This window comes from Podarcis pityusensis, assembly GCF_964106645.2.
Source record: "Podarcis pityusensis genome assembly, chromosome: 2".
NCBI lineage: Eukaryota > Metazoa > Chordata > Lepidosauria > Squamata > Lacertidae > Podarcis > Podarcis pityusensis.
In genome coordinates, this window is record NC_138029.1 from 17,329,610 (window position 1) to 17,348,473 (window position 18,864).

Below are 18,864 nucleotides of genomic sequence, written 5' to 3' on the forward strand. Positions count from 1 at the left end.
AATTCAAATTATGAATTATGGTGCTGGAGGAGACTCTTGAGAGTCCCATGGACTGCAAGAAGATCAAACCTATCCATTCTTAAGGAAATCAGCCCTGAGTGCTCACTAGAAGGACAGATCCTGAAGCTGAGGCTACAATACTTTGGCCACCTCATGAGAAGAGAAGACTCCCTGGGATAGACCCTGATGTTGGGAAAGATGGAGGGCACAAGGAGAAGGGGACAACAGAGGACGAGATGGTTGGACAGTGTTCTCAAAGATACAAACATGAGTTTGATCAAACTGAGGGAGGCAGTGGAAGACAGAAGTGCCTGGCGTGCTCTGGTCCATGGGGTCACAAAGAGTCGTACATGACTAAACGACTAAACAACAACAAACTCTCAAAAATGTAAAGCAGAGCAAGGTGAAGACAAGAGAGAAAGTGGTGAAATTTGTAATGAGCGATACAGTTGTCCCCACTCTTAACCGTAGTGAGGTCTGAGCTTTTTCCCAGCTCAACCTTGGCTGTCAAACTGATGTCAGGTGGTTCCTTCATTGGAGCAATGCTTGCACCTTCTCCCCCCTCTTCGCCAGCCTGTAATATTCTGCACAGTTTGTGCTCATGCTTCACTTTTATATGTGCCACAATTGTGGCCAATTTCATGGGCTTCTGAGAGGGAGGAGCCAGAAGATACGCTTTGGATTGGACGCACCAGGCACCGTGTGTTGGCTGTTGCTCACGGTGACTTCATGAGGCCCCAAGTAGGTGCAAAGTGTGAATTGTTCTCGTCTCAGAGGAAACGGCTCACTCTAGGAAAAACTAGATGAGCTTGCCCAGGCTTTGAGACATAGCTGTCAACTGTCCCTTATTTGATGGGAAACTCCCTTATCCTAGCGCTGTGTCCCGCTGCTGTCCCTTATTGATGATGTCCCTTAAATTTCCCAGGTTTCAAAGGAAGCAGCTCCTCTCCCTCCCTCCCTGCCGGCCAGGGAGGAGGGAGGCTCCAACTGTATTTTGCTTGGCTGCCCGGCCCGCCCCCCTCCGGCCTCCTCTCCAAGGGCTAACCATAGAGGGATAACCATAGATTTGTAGTGGTAGACTAGCATAGATGGTCTGATCTGTGGGTTTACTTTGGGCGCTATTTCCCCCCCCCCTTCCTCCCACCCTGCCTGATGGAACTGAGAGCTGCAGATGGAGCACGAGAGAAAAGATACAGAACTGCAGCAGCATCTTTGTAGCTTGGACTTCGTTTTGCGCAAAAAGTGGTTGCTGTTTGTAGTTATTTAATTGCAGTGTTTCATCAGCTGGTATCTTGAGAACCAACCTCTGGAAACGAAGGGCTAAAAACCAGCGCGGCTCTTCAAAATTATCTGGTCCCTTTTAACTTCATATTCCAGTTGGTTGACTAAAATCCCTTATTTTGGCTGCTGATCCCTTATTTTCGAGGCTGCTGGTCCCTTATTTTCAAATCTAAGTTGACAGCTATGCTTTGAGATCTTCTGGGAAGGCCTTTTCTCAGTCCTGCCACATTTGCAGACATGTTCGATGAGGACACGGGAGAGATAGGAACTTCTAAGCGGCTGCTCCCAGTTTCTGGAACTCCCTTCCATGATCCCCTCTTTCCTTTACTTTCACCAGCAGGCAAATACTTGTTGGGTTCAGACAGGTCTTTTGGCCACAAGCTGACGTCACACACATGACCGTCTGAACACCGGGGGGTGGGGGGCAAGAGTCTTGGCCCCCAGGAGCTGGCACCGATTATTGCCACCGCGACTGCAGCCTACCTCTCAGGTGCAATAATGTCTAAGGCGGTTCCATTCTGCAGATGTCCCCATTGCGTATTGTGCAGGGTGGATAAAAATCAATGATTAAAGAAACAAATAAATAAATAAGTAGGATTTTTTTTTATTTAAATTGGATTTTTTTTTATTTAAATCACATTTTTAAAATAAAATGCTTTTGGAGGAAAAATCTTTCGAAAGATAGTTTCCTGTTCAAGTTACATTATAGTCCAAAGGCTATTGATCCGGAAATAAGGATTTGTTTTAAGTTTTTCCTGTGTGCTAAAACTCAGTCTAAAGTGGTTTTTTTTTAAAAAAAATCATTTAACCACATCAGTTAACAAACATGGATACATATGCTATAACGTTATTGTTGTTAACAAATTGTTTAAATTGTTATTAAGGAAATGATTATTTTTCTCCTTCCACTAAAGTACAGCAGAAAAGTTGTCCAAATATAAAGAGTTAACTTATTAAACCTCACAATAATTTCATAGTTATCTGTCAATGCATTTCTAATAGTAATAACCAAATCAGTAATTTTTGATATAACTGTAAAAACTACTCTGAAAATTTATTATTCCAAAAATGAAACCTTGATCTGGTTGTAAATATTAAGATTACACCAGCAAGAATGAGTCTTTCTGTAAAAAAATATATGATTTAAATCAAGTCTTACTGACTAGTGATTTAAATCGTGATTTAAATTGATTTGATTTAAATCAAATCCACCCTGGTTTTGTGATCCCAAGGGAAGAGGAAGCCCTGACTCCAACTCTTGTTTCCTACTTACTGCAGCTGCTATTTCCATGAACCTCATCACTCTGCTTCCTTGACCCACATTATTACCCTGACTCAAGCAAAGGGCTCGGGACGTGAGGCTGCTTTCATCTTGCAAGTTTAGCTTCCCAAAGATGGAACTCGTGAGGAGGCATTCGTGCCCACGCATGCATGATGCGCCTGAACTGTGGTGGTGGAATGAGTGGGGAAGACAAGGCAAGGCATCCCTGCCAGATGCGAGATATTTGGCAAGGCTTTGGGGGACCCGCAGTTAGTGTGGGTGCCTCCTTTGCTCCCCCCCCCATCTCTTCTCCCACTTCATGGGCTTCATTTCATTTTATTCACATGCTCTGTCTTCATTGCAGAGAACCCCCAGCAAGGCGGTTTCCCCCCCATGCCAGCTGAAAAGCACAAAGTCACACCAGTGGTGTTACTGGACTGGAAGACGGTCACAATATACCGGTAACAGCCAGAGATGACCTCAGCCCTATTTGCAATGAAGATTGGAAAGGAAACCATCATTTTGCAAGAATTACGTGCGGCTCAGGGTGATTTTGGTTTGTTTGTTTTTCAAGCCAGTGACTGGTTTCTGACTCACCCTGGTTTCTCTCTCTCTCTCTCTCTCTCTCTCTCTCTCTCTCTCTCTCTCTCTTCTCACCTATTCATTATTTATAAAGCACAGAGTGTGATGCACAGCATCAAAGAGTTCAGTCGAAATGAGGCATTTCAAATTCTAAAGGCCAGGTTCTCCTAGTTATCACCCTATTATTTTTTCAGCGAGACTGCTTGGGTGAAAAAAAGGAGGTAGTTTCTGCTGGGGGGGGGGGGATGAAAAGCCAGGGACACTGAAACACACACACACACAGACACACAGACACACACACACACACACACACACACACACACACAGTTTTATTGTGACAACTTTGGTCCATCTGCTCTGCCATATGCCCACGCTTTATTATAAATAAACACCTGTAAACAGCGCGGTAGAGTCATTAAACGAAAGGCGCAGCCTCAAAATGAGAGGGAATGAAACCTCTGTTAAATTTTAATACTAGAGATGTTGCCCCTAAAATGCATCAATCTGCCTTGTGCAGAGTCTGTCCATCTAGCCTAGCGTTGTTTGTGCCCAATGGCAGCAGCTGAGCAACATCTTTCACAAGGGGGTCTTAGCCTGAGACCCTTTTAAAGTGAATTAAACCTGCACGTAAGACATCTGATGACCTCTTCTCCACTGCAATGAAAACTTGTTCTCAGTTTTGTTCTTGGTCTCCAGTTTTTGGTCTTAGAAGCCACGAAACACAGAATCACTGAACTGTAGAGTTGGAAGGGACCTCTATGGTCAACTATTCCAGCCCCCTGCAATGCAGGAATACAGTGGTACCTCGGGTTACATATACTTCAGGTTACAGACTCCGCTAACCCAGAAATATTACCTCGGGTTAAGAACTTTGCTTCAGGTTGAGAACAGAAATAGCGCAGTGGCGGCGCAGCGGCAGCAGGAGGCCCCATTAGCTAAAGTGGTGCTTCAGGTTAAGAACAGTTTCAGGTTAAGAACGGACCTCCGGAACGAATTAAGTGCTTAACCCAAGGTACCACTGTAGTTTGTCTAATGTGGGGCTCGAACCCATGAACCTGAGATTAATACCCTCATGCTTTACCAACTGAGAGGTATATAAATTTAATACTACTGCTGCCAATAAAAAGTACTAGTGAGAAAAGAGTCTTTACAGTCGAAACATCCTAGCTTTGGAATGTTCTCCCCAGAGAGGTTTGTCCAATGCTAACTTTCATGTCATTTTGGTGCCTTTATATTTAATCTATTAATCTATTCTTGCTTTAAAATAATTTTACCTGCCCTATGGTTTTAATGCTATATTTTTTGTATATAATTTACATTTTTTGTTAAAAGCTGCATTTAGAAATTTTACAGTTACAGGAGGGCATATAATTATTTAAAGCAAACAGATTTGTTGCATGATGGTGGTCTTGTTCGGTTGTCTACTAAAGACATTTACACTCGGGTCTTGAAAGAAACATTACAGTGGTACCTTGGTTCCCGAACGGCTTGGCTCCTGAACAAACCGGCTGTCAAACACCACAACCCTGGAAGTGAGTGTTCCAGTTTGCAACCTTTTTTGGAAGCCAAACGTCCAACACAGCTTCCGATTGGGTGCAGGAAGCTCCTGCAGCCAATCAGAAGTCGCATCTTGGTTTTTGAACGGTTCCGGGTGTCAAACGGACTCCCGGAACGGATTAAGTTCGACAACCAGACTGCAGCAAACTGCACAGGAAGTCCAATTACCATGTTACTTTTGCCTTAGTTTGCTGGCTGAAACCAGTTATCCAAGTTTTGAACATTTGACAGAATGCCCAACATAGATTAGTGCTATGCCACTTGCCACACAGAAAAGAGTGGCCAACTAACAGATGGCCACATGATAACTGGTCAAAAACCATCGGTATAATCTTCCATCACAATATAATTGTACTGTTAGCTTTGCCATGTCGATAATGAATGGACTTGGCACAAAAATCTTAATTGGTCAAGGAATTGCAGGAGTTCTGCGAGCTCTTATGCCATTCTTGATGTTGCATGCACCCATAAAGACAACAAGCATAATCCAAGCCTAAATCATCCACTATTTATTTCCTGGCACTCTCTCGAACCACCGTCAGATCAATTTACTTCCTGTAGCGTAATAGGTAGTCAGTACTTTTTGGTCTGCCAATAACTCCACAGGTATTTAAGTGCAAAATAACCGTGCTTTGTATCTTTTAATCCAGAAATCAATGGTGTGGCTTCCAAGGGTTGTTGCAATTCAGGTGTTAAACCAAGTTTTAAAACTGATGGAATTCTGGGTTCTGTCTTTCAAAAACAGGAGCCCCAAAATTAGAATGCCAGTAAAAGGTGCAGAAATGTAGAGCTTTGACACAGATGATGAGCACAAGGGAGTAAGAAGTTCTTCTGATCTGAGAAGAGGACCAAGCTATCTGAGGCTGCCCTTGGATTGCCTGAGAGTATTCTCCAGGAGACAGAGAATCTGGGTAAAACTCCAAGCCAATCCATGATTGCCACATCCCACCATCCTGTCACCTCCCCTTTCCCTTAGCAGCAGTAGCAGCAGCGAAGATACCCTCATTTCTTTTGCTTCACTCATGACGGATAATAGTGTGGCAGGGTGTAGGGGGTTAGGAGAGCTATAGTTCTTTCTGGGGCTGTTCACCTCTCATTTTAAGATTAGCTTTATGAAGCCCCAAGTCCTTTTTTGAGTTTGGTAGGACATTTCCGGCCTGCACTTGAAACAGGCAGAGGAGACAAAATGTGATGAAGCTCCCGGCGAAGAGGACTCCTCACAAGGGCACCCAACCTGCTTTGAAACATAAGCTTGATGTAGGAGGGCTAAGTAGGCACAAGGAGAAGATGCCCTATCACAAGGACTACATCTGCCAAGGGTGGGAAGCTGAGATGGAGACAAAATGTACTCATCTTCTTGGGAGATTCATATGCAAAAGAAGGAGGAAACTGTTCATCTCTGTGTGGGTCAGTTTCATAGATCGAGCTGCAATTGTGCAGTATGTGTCATGTTGAGTTTAAATTCACCGGCACTGGCTTTTGAAAGCCCCCAAATGGTCTGGGTGGGATCAGGGCAGGGGCTGGGAACCTTTTTACACCAATGGGCCACATTTCATTGTTAGTCACCTTCTGAGAACCATGTGTCAGTCTTGGGTGGGGCCCCGAGGGAAAGAGTGAGTAACGCAGTAAAAAAAAAAAGTAAAGGTAAAGGACCCCTGGATGGTTAAGTCCAGTCAAAGATGACTATGGGGTTGCGGTGCTCATATCGCTTTCAGGCTGAGGGAGCCAGTGTTTGTCCACAGACAGCTTTCCGGGCCACGCAGCCAGCATGACTAAACCACTTCTGGTGCAATGGAACGCTGTGACGGAAACCAGAGCGCACGGAAACGGCGTTTACCTTCCCGCCACAGCAGTACCTATTTATCTACTTGCACTGGCATGCTTTCGAACCGCTAGGTTGGCAGGAGCTGGGATAGAGCTCATCCCATCGTGGGGATTTGAACCGTCAACCTTCTGACTGGCAAGAGCAAGAGGCTCAGTGGTTTAGACCACAATGCCACCCACATCAGTGGTAACTCAGTGGTACATTCCAGCTACACAAAAGTCTGAGAATTTTATACCTGCAGCAACCAAACAAAACATCACTCCAGCAAAAATCCAGGCAGTTAGAGCTGACCAGCTAATGAAACAACTTGGGGGGGGGGAATCTCCTATGAGCAGGAATCTGAGTGAAAGGCGGGTCATTCCTCTACACAGAGCAGCTGGGTAGAGGAATGCTAGAGAACTGGACCTAGTAGAGTGATAATGCTAGCAACATATGCTGGATGCACAGCTTCCGAATGTGCTTTGGCCAGCCCTCTTTACTGCAAGCATACATCATCTGCTCATAATCTTCAAAAGTAATTTGGTACCCTGAAATATACTCAGAGTCGCAAAGTGATTTCATGCTCTTTATTCAGCTCATAGTGGTGAGGAGGAATGAATAAATGTCCCCTCACAGTATCTGCTTTATATACATTATTTACACAATGGGCTGCACATGATTGGCTAATTCTGGAATTCTACTGTAAGCCAATCAGGTTGTGGATTCACTTCTATCTGGAGCAGGATTGGGTGGTTCCTGCCAACCAATCATACTGCTGCATTGTTCTAGGACCAATCAGACTGCTGCCTTTTGGATCCTATTGTTCTAGGACCAATCAGACTGCTACAGTTTGGATCCTATTCAACTCAGTACATAACACCCCTCCCCTCTAAGTTCCAGTCCTGCCCGGGAGGTCGCATTCATAGTCCTCAAGGTATGCCGGCGGCCTACGTGTGCGTTGTGGCCTGGGGTGTTCCCTGGTCCGGGCTCCGGGTTCTGGCTCGTGTTCCAAGGATGCTGGCTGTGATGCGGCTGTTTGGTCTGGTGCAACCGGCTCGCTCAGTCGTGGTTCTGGTTCCGGTGTCCTTTCGGCCTCACGGGTCCTCTCTGTATTTACTGATTCTGCCTCTCCTGCTGGCCCCTCCTGCTCTATGGGCCTCACTGCCCCGCTGTTCCCTTGGGACTCCTCTGACCTGTCCTCCTCCTGGTTTTCTCCCGGGAATCGTCGCCGTATCTGGTCGCAGTGGCGGCGCCAGCATTGCCCCCCATCCGTTAGCACCTCGTACGACACGGGGCCAGTGACCCTGGTGATTGTGGCGGGTACCCATGCTGGGCCTGCCCCAAAATTCTTTGCGTACACTGGGTCCTGGGCCTCGAAGGTCCGGGGGTTCCTGCCTTCCCCCACCACTACCTCATCCTGAGCTCTATCGGGGTGAAGGCGGTCCAATCTGATTGCAAGGCGCCGACCCATTAGTAGCTCAGCGGGGCTCCGGCCAGTCGTTGAGCTGGGGGTGCTGTGCTGTGCTAGAAGGAATGTGGCAAGGCGGTACTCCCAGTCCCCTTGCGTCATGCGGCGAAGGGTGTCCTTGGTGGTCCGCACCATGCGTTCTGCTTGGCCATTGGTGGCAGGGTGGAACGGCGCCGAACGGATGTGGCGGATGGCGTTCTGCGCTGTGAAGGTTTGGAATTCTCCTGACGTAAATGCAGTCCCGTTGTCTGAGACGAGAGTGTCAGGGAGCCCGTGGGTTGCAAACAGCCTGCGTAGTACCCGGATGGCTGCGGACGTGGAAGTGGACGGTACCAGTGCGACTTCCAGCCATTTGGTGTAGGAGTCCACCACTATGAAGAATGTTTTCCCCTGAAAGGGGCCAGCGAAATCCACATGCAGGCGTGACCATGGTGCTCGGGCGGACTCCCAGGACTGGACTGGGGCCCTTGGGGGATCTGGGCGGGATTCTTGGCAGGCCTGGCAGTGTTTGACCCAGGCCTCTATCTCTCCATCGATCCCCGGCCACCACACATAACTCCTGGCAAGGGCCTTCATTCTTACTACCCCTGGATGTGTCTCGTGTAGGGCTGTGAGGACCCTTTTGCAGAGGGGCTGGGGAACAACGACTCTGCTTCCCCATAACAGGCACCCCTTGTGGGCCGACAGTTCATGTTTGCGGGTTGTGTAGCCGGCGAATTCTGGCCCGGGGCTGCTGCTGGGCCATCCCCTCCACACCCAGTCCAGGACCCGGGAGATGACCCTATCTTTCTTGGAATGGTGTGCAACTTCTTGTGCCTGAATGGGGCGGTCGGGAAGCAGCTCCAGGCTCATAACCTCTTGTGCAGGTGCTGGGTCAGGGCCTGTTTCCGGTAGTGGTAGCCTGCTGAGGGCGTCCGCATGGCCCATCGCCTTCCCAGGTCGGTGAATCAGTGCATACTGGTAGCTGGCAAGGAAAATTGACCACCTGAGGACGCGAGGAGACAGCACTTGGGGGGTCTGCTTTTCGGGGGCAAACAAGCCAAGCAACGGCTTGTGGTCAGTCACCACGGTGAAGGGCCGCCCGTACAAGAAATCATGGAATTTTTTTACTCCCTTTACGATTGCCAGACCCTCCTTGTCGATTTGCGAGTAGTTCCGCTCGGTTGTGTTGAGTGTCTGGGAAAAGTACGCCACCGGTACCTCTCTTCCATCCGGGAGTTGGTGCCCCAGGACAGCTCCAATGCCATAGGGTGAGGCGTCGCATGCTAGCACCACCGGCAGCCTCTCGTCGAAGTGTGCCAAGACCGAGTTTGAGACAAGCAAGTCCTTGACTGCCTGGAATGCGGCCTCCTGGCGCTGGCCCCACACCCAAGGGGCCCGCTTGTCCAGGAGTCTGTGTAGGGGCTCCGCTACCGCCGCCTTGTGGGGAAGGAAGGAATGGTAAAAGTTCAATAGTCCCAAGAAGGCCTGAAGTTCAGTCTTGCTCTTGGGCGCTGGGGCATCACAAATGGCCCGTACCTTGTCCCCAGTCGGGTGGACCCCTTCTGCGTCCACCATAAATCCCAGAAAGTCCACCTGAGGCACTCCTAGTAGACATTTTTCCCGCTTCACCTTGAGACCCGCCGTCTGGAAACGGTGCAGAACGGTGCGGAGGCGGTCCTCAAACTCCTCTGGTGTGGGGCCGGCAATCAACACATCATCGAAGAAGGGGGTGACGCCAGGAATCCCTTTAAGGAGAGAGTCCATTATATTCTGGAATATGCCTGGTGCCACGCTGACACCGAATTGCAGCCGCTTTACCCTGAACGCTCCTCTGTGCGTCACAATCGTCTGTGCCTCTGCTGTGGCCTCATCTACTGGCAGCTGTTGATATGCTTGGGCCAAGTCCAGCTTGCCAAAAATTTTCGACCCAGCCAGGGTGGCAAGGACATGGCTGACCACTGGCACTGGGTATGCGTGGGCCGTGAGGGCCTTGTTTATGGTACATTTGTAGTCTGCGCAGATGCGGACCGAACCATTAGGCTTGACGGGTGTGACGATTGGGGTTTCCCAGGGAGCATTAGGCACCGGCTCCAGCACTCCTTGCTCTACGAGTCGGTCCAATTCCTCGTCTATACGGGGTTTCAAGGCGAACGGGACCCGGCGGGCCTTGAGCCTGACCGGTCGTACTGCGGGGTCAAGCTGTAGCGCAATGGGGGGGCCCGTATACTGTCCCAATTTCCCATCGAAAACCCCTGGAAATTCCTTGCATATGGCGTCCACGTCCACTTGTAAGCTAGTGTGGTTCACCCCGGTGACAGCTAGCCCCAGTGGTCCAAACCATGCCAATCCCAGTAAGCTAATGTAGGGGCCCTTGACCACAAGCAAGTCCAGTTGCCGCGTCCGCCCTCGGTATTGCACCCTGAAGGTCCCCACCCCCATTGTGGGGACCTTACGTTTCTGGAAGTCCCGGAGGGTGAATGGGGCCGGCCTGAGTTTGGGACCCCCAGTGGGACACAGTTTCCTTAAGGTCCTTGCCGAGATTATGGATAGAGTTGAACCCGTGTCAAGCTCCATGCGGCATGGGGCCCCCTCTATCTGTACCTCTACATAAATTTTCTCTACGTTGGGGTGGGGCAACTGGTATACCTGGAAGTCCGTGAGCTCCGTCGAGTTGCCTTGGTGCGTTGGGCCCCGGGACCTGGGGCTCTTGGATTGGTCATCTGATGCCTGGTGTCGGGTGGGCCGAGCCCGACACACCCGGGCGATGTGTCCCGATTTTCTGCACTGCCTGCACTCTGCGTTGCGGAAACGGCAGGTCCTCCTCTCGTGACTCTCCCCGCAGCTTGCGCAGTTCCCTCCTTCTCGTCGAGGCAGCTGTGGTCTGTGCGCTGCTTGAGTGCGCTGCTGTACTCGGTGCACCTCCTCCCTGTCGGATCCTGAGTCGTCGGTGAGGTCTTCATGGTGGACCCTCGGTTGGGATGGCAGGCTCGGCCGTGCCTCTTGGGTCGACCTCTCGGCAGCTTCTGTTGCCAGGGCCTCCTCCAGAGCGACCTGGAACGTTAGGTCCTTCTTAGCGTAGAGGCGTCGTTGCAGCTTCTCATCCTTCAGGCCACCGACGAGGCGGTCACGAAGCATGTTCTCCAGCTCTGAGAAGTTGCAGAACCGGGCGGCTTGGCGGAGAGAGGTCACAAACCCAGTTATGGTTTCCCCAGGGGCTTGCCGCTTTGCGTAGAAGGCATTTCGACGAGCCACCACTGAGGGCTGCGGCGAAAAGTGCCCCTTCAGCTGTTCCATTATTGTTTTGTATGGAACAGTAGCAACGTCTTCAGGCGCAAGGAGAGCCCGGGCGATTTCAAACGTCTCCTCTCCGCAGACGCTGAAGAATATCGCCCTCTTCTTGGCGTCTTCTTCGTCGGTGACCCCTTTGGCTTCTAGGAGGAAGGTGAAACGGGAGGCGTACGCTTCCCAGTCTCCAGATGCTGGGTTGAATGGCGAGAAGCTGCTGTTGGCTGCCATTCTGAGTTCCTTGTGCCCCGGAGCTGAAGCCTGGATACACGGTGCGAGGCAGCGGTGCGGCAGTTGGCGGTGCTGCGGTGCTGTGTGTGGCAGTCAGCTCAGCGGGATCCCACCTTCGTCGCCAGTGAAATATACTCAGAGTCGCAAAGTGATTTCATGCTCTTTATTCAGCTCATAGTGGTGAGGAGGAATGAATAAATGTCCCCTCACAGTATCTGCTTTATATACATTATTTACACAATGGGCTGCACATGATTGGCTAATTCTGGAATTCTACTGTAAGCCAATCAGGTTGTGGATTCACTTCTATCTGGAGCAGGATTGGGTGGTTCCTGCCAACCAATCATACTGCTGCATTGTTCTAGGACCAATCAGACTGCTGCCTTTTGGATCCTATTGTTCTAGGACCAATCAGACTGCTACAGTTTGGATCCTATTCAACTCAGTACATAACATACCCTGTCTTCTAGAAGCCTTGTATATCTCCCTGTTGGTCTCTGAGCTGGATACATACTGGAAGTATGCGTTCTTTGCCCAACTCTATTCTGCTTTAGGACAATTTGTGAACTTCTCACTTAGAGTTGTATCCAATGAAGCCATCCCATTCACAAGGATTTCTGCTTGCTCAATGGAACTTCTCCACTGTCCACTCCCCCCAGCACATCCACCAATTCTGTTTCCTCCAATTCTCCAAAGCATAATTATTATTATTATTATTTGGATAGCGCATCAAGGAGGAGGAAAGGGAGGGGAAGTTCCATTGTGTAAAAATGTAAGATTCTATGATATATGTAGGAAAGAACCTAAGACATGAAATGTGTGATGAAGAGGCCCTCAAACACTAGTTTTAGATGTTAGTTCCTGTAAGAACAAATGTGTTTCTTCTGGAAGTGCAGCAAAGAGAGTTTAAACCCAGAATCTTGAGTCCCCTAGTTACTGGCTTTTAAAAAGCTGAAATATTAGAGCAATGATTCTTTAGAACTATCAATATCGTTCTTATCACACTTACAGTCATTTCCATGAATTCCCATAACACTGCATGAAAGAGGGGTGGTTGCTAGTAATCATTAGGAAATAAATGAAGCACTCATCTAAAAACCCACTCTGAAAAACCAAGGGGCACTTGGCTCTTAGGATGTTCCTGACCCATCTTCTGTAGAGTATCTTTTGTGATGCTTTGAAAACCACAGCTTCAATTATTGCATTAACTTTTCCTCATCTTGAACCTAATTCCGCACTCTTTAGCCTAACCAAAATTAAGTGAAGGACACTTCTTATTTTCTTCAAACTGAACACTGACTGCACAAAAGAAGCTCCTAAGCATGGGTTTTTAAAGAAGCCAGCTGTTTAAAAGCAGCACGGAATTCCTTCTAATATATGAAACAAAATTAGATCTCCCCACCCCGTGCAATGACACTATAATCCATCATCCAAGACATCTGTGAAATTACGCTCAATAACTTGGGGTTTTTTGCATTTCTTTTTTGTCCTGAAAATGCTTCTAATCAATACTTGTTACTGCAGGAAGTAATTCTTATGTACTGTCTTTGACAACTCTATTCTAACAGCATTCTAATGCTTATGTTCTAATGCTATTAACTGGGCTGCATGTTACCCATCACAGCTCTTGGCCCATAGTTTTTGCAGATGGGTTTATGGGCTCCCTTCTTGTCTTACTATGCGGCAGCTAGACTGGTGACTGGGGGCGGCCGCCGAGACCACATAACACCGGTCTTGAAAGACCTACATTGGCTCCCAGTATGTTTCCGAGCACAATTCAAAGTGCTGGTGCTGACCTTTAAAGCCCTAAACGGCCTCGGCCCAGTATACCTGAAGGAGCGTCTCCACCCCCATCGTTCTGCCCGGACGCTGAGGTCCAGCGCCGAGGGCCTTCTTGCGGTTCCCTCATTGCGAGAAGCAAAGCTACAGGGAACCAGGCAGAGGGCCTTCTCGGTAGTGGCGCCCGCCCTGTGGAATGCCCTCCCATCAGATGTCAAAGCGATAAATAACTACCTGACATTTAGAAGACATCTTAAGGCAGCCCTGTTCAGGAAAGTTTTTAATCTGTGATATTTTACTGTATTTTTGGTTTCTATGGAAGCCGCCCAGAGTGGCTGGGGAAACCCAGCCAGATGGGCGGGGTACAAATAATAAATTATTATTATTATTACTTTCCATGCAGGCTCTCCTCCTTACTACCTAGTTTCATCTAAGCATAGCTTATCACAATGTCCAAATTTATTTTATTTTATTTATATCTCACCCTTCATCAGTTTTAATGATCCCAGGGTGCTTAGCAATCAGGCATTGTAGCATGATCTTCACCCAACGTGGCATGTGCCCTGATTGGTTGTGTAGTGCTGAGGGAGTTTCCTCTGTATGCTTGGCTCAATGTCTACTTGTTATGTACAAAGCCTGACCTAAGAAAGACCACTCTACTTGTTTCTCCTCAAATTATATACTGTTTTTGTTCAATTTGCTCAGGAGAGTGTTATCAAGACTTTCTGGACTCAATTTGCATTATTTAATTGACTTTGCTAACAGTTTTTAGGTGGTGTTGAAATATAATTAGGTCCAGATTTAATTAACCCAGTTGATATTTAAGTTCACAGAAACTTTAATATGATAAAGACGTGTTTTTGAGAAAGCTTGAAGCAACCATGAATAACTAGAAGTTATATCTCAAGTTAACACCAGCTAAGCAGATTGCTCATATATTGTGTGGTAACTCCTTTATTTTATTTTTTTAAACACCCCATGGTTACCTTGGACATATTTTTTTATTGTGTGCCTTCCGTTACATTTTGATTCTGGTTTGAATTTTTGTTACCCACTTTAAAGGGCTTAGGCTGAAAAGGACGTTTATAAATTTTGAAATAAAAATTCCTTCCTTGCAGGGGGTTGGACTAGATGACCCTCGGGATCCCTTCCAACTCTACAATTTGACAATTCTATGAAATATAAATTAAATAAATGTTTTGTTGATCTCCGTTCTCTCCCACACCTGGAAATACCTGTACTTATCTTGAAAAAAGGACGCGGGTGGCGCTGTGGGTAAAACCTCAGTGCCTAGGACTTGCCGATCGTATGGTCGGCGGTTCGAATCCCCGCAGTGGGGTGAGCTCCCGTCTTTCGGTCCCAGCTCCTGCCCACCTAGCAGTTCGAAAGCACCCCTAAGTGCAAGTAGATAAATAGGTACCACTTTATAGCGGGAAGGTAAACGGCGTTTCCGTGTGCTGCACTGGTGCTGGCTCACCAGAGCAGCTTTGTCACGCTGGCCATGTGATGTGGAAGTGTCTCCGGACAGCGCTGGCCCCCGGCCTCTTAAGTGAGATGGGCGCACAACCCTAGAGTCGGACACGACTGGCCCGTACGGGCAGGGGTACCTTTATCTTGAAAATGGTCTCCAACCAAATGCCCCTGAGGAAAACTTGAATAAGCTCACAGCCAATTTGGGAAGCACCAAATCTTGGATTAGGTATTCCTCACAATGTGAGGTGTGCCCATTGAATGATTCCCCCAGAACCCTTTATACATTTATTTCAAAAAGAAACTTACTTTTATACGTTATTCTGGTGATGGTGTCTCTGTTAAGCATACGGTTTAGAAATGGATTTGATGATTCAGACACCTGTGAGAGAGATAATCTGTCGTCAAAAACCGGTCACCACAAACACCTCATTTTGGAAAAGTGCATCTGTTTGGATGGTGGGTATTGGTGGAATAAAGTTGCAACTTGGGAACTGGCAGAAAGTTAACTTCTGAGGAGAAGCGCTCAATTCTGCACCCAACATAATTCTAAAGAAATTCTGTATCACCCTGTGAATGAGGCACAAGAACAGAAGCCTTTCTTCTGCGGAGGAAGGAGACGTTCAAGAAATTGGCAGGATGGGTTTTGACTAAAAGCAAACATATTCAAACCCTTTAATATATGTGCCTTCCTCATTTCTGGTCTTTGAGGTTGTGTGAGACACTGTGACATGAAACATGCTTTCTTCTTTGCCAGATCTATGAATCTGCTTCTCTTTTGTTTCTTCCACTCCTTTTATTCTCCTCAGGCCTCTGCCTCTATTTTGATGCTTGGTTAAATTTTCATGTTGTGGTCATGTTTCAAGGCCACACAGTTGTTGAGCAGAGCCTGACTGCAAACTTTATATAGGAGTTAATCAGCACTTGACATTTTGACTTGGGTCTGGATGACACGGGAAAGCAATAAGCGGTATCTTCTAGGAATTGTTCCGTACAAAAAATCACATTCTCCAGTAAGGAAGTCTTCAAAATTCATGAAGCAGCTATTCACGCTGCCAACCGCCACCTCCCCCCAGCAGTGTGATTCTCTCTTTTTTCTAGAAACATATTGTTGGTACTGGCAGAAGGGTAGGACTGGGCAACCGAGAGACCTATTTTATTGGTCAGTCTTCTGATGTTATGGAAGAAGCTCCAGTTGTCCCATACAGAGCTTTTCTACATAAATATTTTTATTTTTTTTAAAAAACCACCTCTCCAAAAGTTAAGAAACAATTTGCCAGGGGGAAATAGATCAAAGCATCACTTGGTCTTGCAGGATGATTTAATGTGATGAGAGAAAGGGATCCTACCGAAGAAGAAAAAACTTTTGTGGAAAAAACCTACATGCCTAATCATTGGCAGCCTGCAATGTGAGGGCTGAACAATCTGTTTGGCAGCACAATCGGATCTGCAACCAAGTGGCTGCGAACCAGCTGAAAAAGCAGTAGGGAGGAGGATTTGCTTAACCCTCCTCCACCCACTGCTTTTCCTGCTAAACCCCTCCCCATGTCACTGTTTCCCTTGCCATAGCAAACACAAATCTGAGAACCCATATCCGGGAGAGGGGATGGCTGGAGGGAGGGCAATTCAGGGGGAAGCAGTAGGCGAGGAAGGGTTAAATACCTCCCCAACTCACAGCCTCCCCAACCCTCCTCCAGCTGTTTGGACGTGATTCAGAGTCCTACACTTGGTTCTTCTTGCCAAATATCCACGCTCAAATAATGTAACATGAAGCACCTAGCCAGGTTCATTGGGAGTAGGTACGTTGGCCGTCAATGGTTAGTGGTCATACATTGCCATACATTCTGGTAAGTTACTTCAGATACAGTGGCTGAATTTGCTTCCATGACACTCTCCAGCAGGGAATTACAGTGAAGGTGGCAGAGCAGCAAAGAATATTGCATTTAAAGTGGAAAATACTGTTGAATCATTGTATGGGCAGAGATATAAAGTTCCTCAGATTTTATTTTTAAAGTGAAGCCTGCAATTGCCCCTTATGATAATTTCCACAATTTTCTTGCCTGTTACTCATCTGTTTGACATCATTCTCCTCCACCTGTTGGACTTAGTTATATGCAAAGGATTTAAAATCAGAATGTATATGTTCAGACGAATATATACATAACATATTCAAATATATGTTCAGACGAATATATACATAACATATTCAAATATATATTCATCCACTTTATTACAGAATTTTTTTTAAAGTTGCAAAACTGGGGACTGGGCAGTGGGTTGGTGATGTCATGAGTGCTAACCAATAGGTACCTCTGGCTTCTTTTTTAAAAAAAATCAGAATGAAAACGAACAGGACGAGTTTCTCAGAGCTGACCCCAGAACACAAACATGTAGACATACAAATAAATGCTCTTCTAATATTATATCTGCCTTCACCCCAAGTTTCTGTACCTTGCCAAGTGAAGCTTTGATTATTTACTGGGGCTTTAAGGACTCGAAGTAGTAATTCTGAATTTAATATGAAATCCCTTTTAGCATATACTGACATTCAGTGTGCATCAAACTAATATGGCCACAGAAACATCCACTCTAATACCATATGTTAAAAGATGGGAGGGAAAGAGGATCAGAGAAGCATAGAGGCAGTAACAGTGCAATCCTATCAATGTCTATTTAGAAGTAAGTTCTTTTGAGTTCAATGGGGTACAGGACTGCAGCCTAAAAGAGGGCCACAGTGGATGTTCTAAAAGCATCTTTGGAATTAAAACATCTCCATATGCTTTTGAAAAAATGGAAATGGTCTGTTGCAATTGAATTTCACACCGAGTACTGAGCCACAGTGATCATTTTTCATCCTAAGGTATGGTGCACAAAGCTACTGAAGCAATCTACCAGCTATTAAAGCAATCTACCAGCAATCTACTTAGGCTGCAACCCTGTAAACACCTGGGCCTTACTTTTGTGTTGATATGTATTGGGAATGCACTGGAAGAAGGTTTAAATACGAGCAGCCACCAATGCTCCTAATTTCTTACAACCGTCTGAAAGGAATGTAACTCAACACAGATGAAATTGTACGATACTTACTTTCATAAATATAGAAACTACCACCAAGCCATTGGGACTTTTTGCAGCTTCTGTAACATTTGTATACAACTCATGGTTATAGTGGATTAGTTGAACCTAAGGATAGAGGGGAAAGCAAATAATAAATACTGGAGAATCAAACCCGCTGCTGTCTTTCAAAACGACAAATATCCTTTTTAGAAATTCAGATTTGTTTGCAATGCAATCTCCTACCAAGCTTGTAAATTCATAAAAGCACTCCCCCTCCCCTTTCTCCTTTTATCCTGGAGATTTTGCAGCCCGCATAATTTTAATAATTGCAGTGACCATCTGGCTTGTACTGGCGCTGCACCAGTTGTTCCTCCTCTCTATTGTCAATAAGTGAATTTAACACATTAAGATGCAAAATGCACCACAGAGGTCGGCACTGTTCTGCTGCTTGCCGTAGCAATTTGCTGCCGTAGCCCAGGAGTGTGTCTGTTTTTCTGCATCCCAGTCTGCAAAGGATGGAGGGCTGGAGATGGGCCCTTTGCACAAGCATGAGAGGCAGAAGCTGGTGGTTAAGGTTTGCAATAGCAACGCAGGATGAACAACTGAAAACAATGCTCAGAACTTGACCCAGACTTCAAAACTGTGCATAACAACCAGAGCTGTGCCACTTGTCACATGCCATGTGGAATACAACCCACCAATTGTCTCGCAGGAACTATGCTCTTTACATGGTTGCTGCCTGAGTCCACACACAATCCACATTCCCCCCCCCCTCCGACCCACCAAAAAACAAATACCGTACTCAGGGGACAGGTACCCTACAGGCCCCAATATACAGTGGTACCTCGGGTTACATACACTTCAGGTTACATACACTTCAGGCTACAGACTCTGCTAACCCAGAAATATTACCTCGGGTTAAGAACTTTGCTTCAGGATGAGAACAGAAATCGTGCTCCGGCGGCACGGCAGCAGTAGGAGGCCCCATTAGCTAAAGTGGTGCTTCAGGTTAAGAACAGTTTCAGGTTAAGTACAGACCTCCGGAACGAATTAAGTACTTAACCTGAGGTACCACTGTATATTGAAACATGCAAAAGACCTCTTTGG

At 46.9% G+C, this 18,864-nt stretch overlaps 1 protein-coding gene across 3 annotated transcripts in view; it reads right to left on the minus strand.

Moving 5' to 3' along the window:
* Positions 1 to 18,864, minus strand: part of CA10 (carbonic anhydrase 10) — a 339,889-nt gene that overhangs the window by 13,546 nt on the left and 307,479 nt on the right. For all 3 annotated transcript variants that reach the window (XM_080994945.1, XM_080994946.1, XM_080994947.1), the window contains exons 6-7: positions 17,788 to 17,883; positions 15,010 to 15,082 (exon numbers count right to left, since the gene is read on the minus strand). In XM_080994945.1, coding sequence (XP_080851071.1) covers positions 15,010 to 15,082; positions 17,788 to 17,883 — 169 coding nt within the window. The remainder of the gene's footprint in view (positions 1 to 15,009; positions 15,083 to 17,787; positions 17,884 to 18,864) is intronic.